This window comes from Colobus angolensis, unplaced genomic scaffold, assembly GCF_000951035.1.
Source record: "Colobus angolensis palliatus isolate OR3802 unplaced genomic scaffold, Cang.pa_1.0 Scaffold30, whole genome shotgun sequence".
Taxonomy (NCBI): domain Eukaryota; kingdom Metazoa; phylum Chordata; class Mammalia; order Primates; family Cercopithecidae; genus Colobus; species Colobus angolensis.
In genome coordinates this window covers 5,419,451-5,428,863 of record NW_012116266.1, presented here as the reverse complement: position 1 = coordinate 5,428,863, position 9,413 = coordinate 5,419,451, and the positions used below count along the sequence as shown (strand labels likewise).

At 38.2% G+C, this 9,413-nt stretch overlaps 1 protein-coding gene across 10 annotated transcripts in view; it reads left to right on the top strand.

The window, feature by feature from the left end:
• The window catches only part of ABI2 (abl-interactor 2), a 126,791-nt gene that overhangs the window by 95,167 nt on the left and 22,211 nt on the right, over positions 1–9,413 (top strand). For 4 of the 10 annotated variants that reach the window (XM_011949915.1, XM_011949910.1, XM_011949909.1 and 1 more), the window contains one exon: positions 4,165–4,251. The exons of the other annotated variants lie outside the window; for them this stretch is intronic. In XM_011949915.1, coding sequence (XP_011805305.1) covers positions 4,165–4,251 — 87 coding nt within the window. The remainder of the gene's footprint in view (positions 1–4,164; positions 4,252–9,413) is intronic. 10 annotated transcript variants of the gene reach the window in all.

Genomic DNA, 9,413 nt, shown 5'->3' with positions numbered 1-9,413 from the left:
TTTTTTTTTTTTTTTTTTTTTAATAGAGACAAGGTTTCACCAGGTTGGCCAGGCTGGTCTCTTGACTCCTGACCTCAACTGATCCACTTCCATCTGGGATTACAAAGGTCATCCCAAATTCTACTTTTCTCCAAGGCAAACGTTTAACAAGGTGGTCCAAATTAATTCAGATACCACATCATTTTCTTTTTGGACCATGTAAGATCTCATCTAACTAGAATGTCTGTGAGCCAGAATATACTGTCTTTCTTGGAGTTGAGCAGAAAACAAACCATTCTAAGAGAATTTAAGCAGAATTTTTAGCAAAGAATTGTCACAATAGTCAGTTCTAATCCTAGTCATTTTGTTACTGCCTTGGCCTCCCAAAGTGCTGGGATTACAGGTGTGAGCCATCGCGTCCAGCCTGAATTCACTTTTACCTACCTCTTGTTCTACATTGGTATTCATGTTTAGAAAATGCTACACTTATAAATCGTTTATTTCCTTCACTGGGAAAAAAATATAAGCATCTAAACTCGCATGGGCTATATAACATACATATATATATCATCTAAATGTGATGTTCAGTAATGGCTTTAGAAGTAGTGTTTAGAGTGCTTATTTTGTCTAATATTCTCAGAGTATAAAGCTGTAAAAATAAGATGTAAAAGCTTAATTTTTCCAAACTTTTTAAATTGGACATTTAAAATACAAGCTTCAGTGATGCTTCAAAGAACTCTATAAATAACCAAGAAGGTTATACTTGGAAAGTGTGTATATTTCATCAGCACAGACTCATCATTTAGGTTTGGTCTGCTTGGAAAGCCTTTTACTGTTTATATCTAAACGTTGCTTTGTGCACACAGCTGTAATTCTCATAGCTCTTCTACTTATGATCTCTTTATAAATTCTAGTCACATGGTGAGCCTATCTTCACATTAACTTCATTCTTGTATATTGTGAAAATTATGTAACAGAATCTAAGTTTGGAGATCTTTTGGTGGTTATTGGGAGAGTCTTGTCTTCTGAGGAATCATTTTAGCTAAATGAAATGAAAACAAGTTTGCTTCCTGCTCTTCTTTGCCTGTTCACAAAATGACTAGGATTAGAACTGAATATTGCAACAATTCTTTTCTCAGAATTCTGCTTAAATTCACTTAAAATGGTTTGTTTTCAGCTCAACTCCAAGAAAGACAGTATATTCTGGCTCACAGACATTCTTGTCAGCTGAGATCTTACATGGTCCAACAAGAAAATGATGTGGTATCTGAATTAATTTGGACCACTTTGTTAAAGGTTTGCCTTGGAGAAAAGTAGAATTTGGGATGACCTTTGTAACCGCAGATGGAACTGAATTTTTGAACATGCCTTAGACTAGCTTTGAAAAAAGTCTAACTTGTTACCAAGTCATTCTTTTAAGGAAGAACTGCGATTGATCTTTCCCTGGCTGCTGGTGGACTTCTTTTTTTTTGAGATGGAGTTCTGCTCTTGTTGCCCAGGCTGGAGTGCAGTGGTGTGATCTCAGCTCATTGCAACCTCTGCCTCCTGGGTTCAAGTGATTCTCCTGGCTCAGCCTCCCGAGTAGCTGGGATTACAGGCACCTGCCACCACGCCTGGCTAATTTGTGTATTTTTAGTAGAGATGGGATTTCACCATGTTGGCCAGGCTGGTCTTGAACTCCTGACCTCAGGTAATGCACCCCCCTCGGCCTTCCAAAGTGATGGGATTACAGGCATCAGCCAGTGTGCCTGGCCGCTGGTGTACTTCTTAAAACCACTATGGCTTCAGATTTTCATTTTCAGAAGTAGAAAAGAAATAAGCATATTCATCTTAAAAAAAAAAACCTCAGTCTACCCACAAAAAGACTGCTGTAGGTTAAGCACCTAATCATTCTTTTTTAGCTGAGTACCAAAATGTCATTTTTTATATTTGGTAGAGAAACAGTGACTGAAGTGGGAAATTTCCTACTTTTCTGTTACATGGAAGGTTAGAATATATGCCAACAGAAAAGGAGCATTTCATCTTGGATGTGAACACATGCCTTGTCTCTACTCTTCTAGTGCCAGTTGCTGCCTGCTACTGTTTTTCAGTTTTATCTTTTTTGTCTGTGCTACGTTCTCTTTTCATTGTCTTCTGCTTACCCTTGGAAATGGTATTATGAACATATCAACAGTTATTGTAAGCCTCTGAGTGGGAAGCAGACACACACAAATCAAGGATTTACTGCCAAGAATTATGACTTTAGGGAAGAACCTAACCAAAGGTGTCTTTTAAAGAAAGGTACCAATTTCTAGGGTTATACTACTCTGTTCTTTGCATCTAGATATTCAAGATTATCTGCTTAATTCTTGTCTGTGCATTTATATGTCCTCCCTGCATCTGTCCATAGCATCAACTCTAGATATTTTGCATAATCTCAACCCAAATGTATCATATCATTATCTCTCCCTGACTTACCCATTTACCATCCCATTTCTTTCCCAGTACTACCTACCAGGCTTAACATAATTAATGACATCTCCATCTTCATAGTTACAAAGGGTGAAAATCTAAGAATGATCTTCAACTTGTTGTTGTCCTTGATATGCTAGCTAAATCATTAGTTGCCAAGTACTCTCTTCCCACACTTTTAAAGTTCTCTCCTTTTCTAGAAACTGCTTTAATTTATTACGTGCCAGCCACTGGGTTGTGCTTTCCACATCCATTGTCTTTTTTCAGTCTTTGCAGCCACTATGTGAAGTAGGTTACTTTACCTTGTTTTCATATCACATTTATGGAATAGGCCTGAAGAAGTTAATTGACTGACTATCCATATAGCCAGGAAATGATGGATCAGAGATTTGAGGCTGAGTGACTTGAAAATCTAACCTGTTTCCACTAAGCACTCTTCCACCAGGCATATAAAATCCTTCCCTATTTCATATCCTCCCATTGATATTTCTGGGTTTTTTACTTTATCTTTGGGTATCTTTTCCTAGCCATATGGAAGCATTTCTGGTCCTGTGAACTGGTTATGCTGTTTTATGCCTCTGAGCCTTCACCCTCACTTGGTTCTCTCAACTTGATTATCTTTCTCAACCCCTGTCAGCTTGGCGGGTTCCTTTCTTCAAGTCCCTGTTGAGAGGTCATTTCATTGTAGCCCTCCTCACCTCCACCACTACTTCCGGGGAATTGCTACAAATATTGTTGGGTTAAGATTATCATGTATTCTTCTATTTCAATAGAATGTGATCACCTTAGAGCAGAGACGTGTTCATCTTTTTAGTTTTATTAGTCTTAACTATATTTTGGAGCGAATACAGTCATTTTCTCTTTATAAGAAAATGCATACATACTTCGTACCCATTCTAAAGGAAACTGTAACTGTAATCTTTCTTTTTTTGGTTTTGCCTCTTTAGTTTCCACAGATACCTGGCTTATTAGTGCATTTATATATGTTAAACATTTGTTGACAGTTTACTAGTTCTAGGCACTGTGCCAGGTGATTGAGTTGCAGGGAAATCTACCTTGGGAAGGAGAGTGGAATGATTTGATTAAGGCCCGCACTTTTCTACACCATCAGGGAGGAAATGTACCAATGAGTTCGGATTATGAAAAATTGTAATGACATAGCACCCGATTCTCAGAGGACGGGTTTGATAACTGTTTTCATAGCAGGTGTTTGCCACTTACTTAGTAGGAAGTCAGTATTTGTCTAATTAATGAATGAAGAACCAATTAACTTGCCTATTATTAGAGTAATAAAAAGTATACATTTAGAGTGTTGGGATGTAATATTTTTTTCTCTCTGTATTGACAAACATTTAAATGTAAAATTCAGAAAACAACATCATGGTAATCTGCAGAAGTGCTTTCGTTGAGAAGGCATGATGTTATGATATGAAAAAAGATCAGTTGTATGTTATATATATATAAAACATATGATTATGTTATATATATATTTAACATATCTTTGTATGCTAAATGCTTCCTGTTGTGATTTTCACAAACTTACTAAAAATTCTCCCAGTACTTTGTTTTATGTGTTAATGAGTTGTCCCTCAAGAGGGGATCCTTGAGATCACTGATAAAATGTTTGTGAATGGTAGTTTCCCTCCTTTATGTATTTATTTTATTGTATTATCCTTTCCTTTTAATGTAACTCGCCCTTATCCCTTATCCTCCACACCTTTTTTGTTTTTGCAGTATCTCTTGCTCCTCCTCCTCCCTCCATCCTACAGGTAACTCCTCAGTTACCTTTAATGGGATTTGTGGCCAGAGTCCAAGAAAATAGTAAGTTTATGTCTTCTTTATGCTGTAGATCAGATTATAGGCATAAAATGTCATTTATATGTGATTGACTGGATAGTCATTCATTTGCTGATACTTCAGACATTTCAATATTATGAACAAGTCACTATCTGGCTAGTGGAGATAAAATAGAGAAATTTTCTACTTTTAAATAACTAATAGTAAAGATATAAGACAAATACATATAAAACAAGGCACATATAAGAAAAGAAAGATCACCTCCAACTGAGGAGGTATTGTTTAATCACTAGATATTCCATCTTTTTCTCTGGGTTGCTCAGATAAGTGGTAGTCTAGTTTCTTATCACTGGAGTTTTAGGGGTATTACAGGTGGCCTGAGAATCTTCCTCCAGTTTTGTGATTTCAAATATCAGAAGTGCCATTTATGGTAGGGCTCAGAGGACGAGGCTGCCAGTCTGTCTCCCAAGAGGCCTCATAGGTTGGGAATGAATTTCCCTTGGCCTGTTCAGGTAACTAATTTTGTTGATACCTTGAGTCTTCTAGGGAAGCATTATGGAGCTCAGGAGACCGATGACAAATCAGGAGGCCTGTATCAACATTCAGTGAGGAATTGCTGTCACAGAGACCAGTGAACATAGACTGTACGATGGACGAATCGTCTTCCTATGGGCAGTCTTTGTGAGGGTTACATCACAATAATAAGGTTACATGATTTGAACTAGGAGAATGATATTAAAGATCTCATGTCATCAGACCAAAGTAGTCCAGTGTATATATCTCATAACAAGGATGGATGACCTTACTGGTGGTATAGAAAAATTTGCAGTCTGTGGCTTAGGATTCCTGGTTATTTGGAAATAGGCACTGCCAGTACCAGAATGTAAACTCTATAAGAGCAAGGATTTTTGCCTGTTTTGCTTGCTAGCTGTTTTCCCAGCACTTGGAAAAACATCTGACACATAGCAGGCACTTTTGGTCGCCCCTTTTTTCTGCTTCTGTAGCTGACTAAATGCCCCCCTTTAATCAGCACATTCTTCTAGATGTGGTTGTATTTTAACTAATAATTCAGTCTTATTGGCCTGAGGGCTCAGTGTCTTTCAGATGCCTTTGCATCTCTATTTACTAATTTCTGAAAATAGTCTATTTTACTTAACTTTTGTTTATTGGAAGGTACTCCATGAACACCTGTAATGTTTACCACATTGTGACTTTGTAAGATGTTTTGTTGAGTTTAAGAGCTATTTTCATATATAATTAGGTGGATTTCATATGTTTTAAATTATGCTATTGGGGCCCACTCTTCTTTAGCTTGGGTGTGACCCACATTGGCTCGAGGAGAAAACTGCCTCTCAGCAAGATTCAACTATTAGTAGTTCAGCATGTGCCAAGCACAGCCATAGTGTGATCCTCTGCCAGGCTTGTGAGGTCAAGTGTGGGGTACAAGGTCACTGTTCTTGGTTTTAAAAAATGTCTGCTGCATCTAAACAGGGTAAGTACCAAGTAGAAAAGGATTTAATTACAGTACCAGAATTGAAGGACTTTCCAATGCTGGTTCCATTCTACATACTCCGTACAAAGTGGAAAGTCTAAGTAAATGTCATTACAGTAAAAGAGAACTTTCTTCCATCACAAATCCTGTATAATTACAATGATTAATGAAGGTAGTCACTTGAATAATACCCTGGGAGTTTTTTCTGTTTTTACTATTGTGATGAGCATGCACCTTAGAGAATTCTCTCAATCAATTGCTACTGCATGTTCTGTGAGATATTGTCATTCATTCTGAACAAAAGTGGTTCTGAGCAGCTTCTGGAGTAAAGGCCAGATTTTGAAACTGACATTGAAGACTAATCCATTAATGAAGCACGAATGTTTGTATAGCAACTAAGTGTCATTTTCTTAGCAAAAAATGAGACTCAAAAGTTGAATAGGATTTAAAGCAGGATGTCATTGGTTTTCGCCAGTCACCAGTGAAAGCTGCAAACTTTGTAGAAACAGCAAAATGTTTCATGAACCAAACCTAAGAAGTATTGTTTTAATTTAATAGTAAAGTGCATGAGTATCAATTTAAGACTTAGAAATGTTTTAAGTAGATGACTGCAAAACATTATTATAGCAGCACTACCCATATTTTAAAAAGTCATTCCCGGCCGGGCGCGGTGGCTCAAGCCTGTAATCCCAGCACTTTGGGAGGCCGAGACGGGCGGATCACGAGGTCAGGAGATCGAGACCATCCTGGCTAACACTGTGAAACCCCATCTCTACTAAAAAAATACAAAAAAACTAGCCAGGCGAGGTGGCGGGTGCCTGTAGTCCCAGCTACTCCGGAGGCTGAGGCAGGAGAATGGCGTAAACCCGGGAGGCGGAGCTTGCAGTGAGCTGAGATCTGGCCACTGCACTCCAGTCTGGGCGACAGAGCAAGACTCCGTCTCAAAAAAAAAAAAAAAAAAGTCATTCCCTAATTTGGCCACCCTGTCTTTTAGATTAGTCTTTTTCATCTCTTCCTACAATCATATATGTTTCTCATGTACACTATGTATTACAAAATTGTGTATGAGGTGTGCTGTGACTGATTTTACAGGCGTGGCAGGACTTAAACATTCAAATAATGTTTAAGTCTTTAAACTCTTTAAAAAAACATTCACCTTGGGAAGATACATGCTTTTCTTTTGGTATGTCTTCAAAGATAATTCTTTGTAATTATCTTCAAAGCTTTCCAGGTATATTATTTCGAAGATATTCCGTGGTAGCAAATACTGTGCATTAAGTTTAATGTTTGGAAGAAGTCTGGAATAATTTGAAACCAGTTATAGTGACCTAGTTATACTGGGGTAAGAAGTACAGCTATGACCCTGTTATTCGCCTTAAAATCTTTCTGTGGTCCCCATGGCTCTTTGGATAGAGTCCAAACTGCTGTAAGGCCGTTCCTTCCTCATCCTCTTCAGCTTCTTCATGCCTCTGGCTACTGAATTTTGGGCAGTTCTTTGAAAGTTTCTTGCTTTCTTACCTTCCTACTTGTATTGTCCTTTTTTTTTTTGAGACAGACTCACTCTGTCACCCACGCTGGAGTACGGTGGTGTGATCTTGGCTCACTGCCACCTTCCCCTCTCGGGTTCAAGTGATTCTCGTGCCTCAGCCTCGCGAGTAGCTGAGATTACACGTGTGCGCCACCACATGCGGCTGATTTTTGTATTTTTAGTAGAGACGGGGTTTCGCCATATTGGCCAGGCTGGTCTTGAACCCCCGAGCTCAAGTGATCCGCCTGCCTCAGCCTCCCAAAGTGCTGGGATTACAGGCGTGAGCCTCCCCACCTGGCCTTGTTTTGTTCTTTATATCTGACGTTAAATATCAATCCCTACGCCATCCTACCCTCCCCGCTTCCTCCCCATTAACTCTTACTCTTCCTTCAGGTTTCAAGAAGCCTTTCCTCACCCACATAACAAGTGTGGTTTATGCTGTGTGCTCCTGTAGTATCTTAAAGCACACACTACACTCAATTGTAAATGAAGATTTGGTCGTTCGTGTCTTCATGACTTTTGCCTACTGCCCTTTTCTCAATGCTGAGCATAATATCCAGCCATATTAGTTAATGTTTGTTGAATAAATACTAATGAAGCATGACTTGAATTTTAAAATTTATCTCAGCCCATAGTAGTGTAGCTTTTAAGATAACAGGCATTGGAGTTCAGGTGCTTTTCCACTTACTTGCTGTCGGAATACTTAATCTTGAAAAGCCAGTTTCCACATCTATAAAATGAAAAACGCCACCTCCCAATGTAAAGATGAAATGAAATAATGCATTACAAAGGGCTAGCTGAGTAATTGGAATATTTTAAGTCAAAAGTGGTAGGTTATTAAACTGGCAGTTACAAGAAAAGTAAAAATGACCAATGGCAGCATCTTTGAGTAATTTTGTAGTGACACATTTCTCAAGGTTATTGTTTTGAAAGTTCCTTTGGATCTATGGTTCTGTGCAATTGTTTAAAGTCTTTTTATCTTACAAATGGAAATAGGATAAATTGCTCTTTCTCACCCAAGTACATGGTAAATCACGTATCATATCCTTTGTTTATTAATAAAAACTATTTGGATGAAAGACATTCTACTTAATGACTGAAGTTTTAAAGTTTATAAAGTAGATCAGTATAGAGGGGCACAGCAGATGGGAAGAATACTGATAAGAGAGCATGGTGTTGATATGGCTGGATCCCACCAGGCATCAGCAGTCTTCGAAAATCCATTTAATTCGCCAGGCACGGTGGCTCACACCTGTAATCCCAGCACTTTGGGAGGCCGAGGTGGGTGGATCATGAGGTCAGGAAATCGAGACCATCCTGGCTAACACAGTGAAATCCCATCTGTACTAAAAATACAAAAAATTAGCCCAGTGTGGTGGTGGGCGCCTGTAGTCCCAGCTACTTGGGAGGCTGAGGCAGGAGAATGGCGTGAACCTGGGAGGCGGGGCTTGCAGTGAGCCAAGGTTGCACCACTGCACTCCAGCCTGGGTTACAGAGCAAGACTCTGTCTCAAAAAAAAAAAAAGAAAAATCCATTTAATTCAATTTGTAGGCTTAGATTAAAAAATACTAAATAAATTTGATTGCGTAGAGAATCACATGGGAACTATACTTGTACCTCATAAATAAGAATTAGTGCCGTTCATTAAACCTGGGGAGCGGATAAACACAGATTTATTCATTTCATTCTATTTAGCTGTGCTCAAGTATGTACCAACCATTTTGAAAGCTTAAAGTAGCTGAGTCTGAAGATAATCTTTTTGATGTTACTATGTATTGACATGCAAGCTGTGGAGGCAGATCTCCATGGGAGATATTTTAAATTACTCTGATAGTACACTTGAACATTTAGCCTGAAGAAATTCTGGATGATAGTCTGAATTAGAAGAAATTCTATAAACAAACGTCTTCATAGATGAAGTAACCTAAGTTTGTTGGATGATTTTTTTTCCTCTTGGATTTGGTAAAATGCTATTTTAGAAAAATTCATTAAGAGGAAAGTAGTGGGTTATTAAAATTTTACTATTCCCTGGACTCATTTAAGTGAAAAAATATTTTAAAAATTTGTGAAATATGGTTTTCATTGTTAGTATTTCTGATAACTTATCCTTGAATACAGTGCTCAGCTGTATTGTACTGATCCCCGCTTTTTTGATTTTTTTTTTTT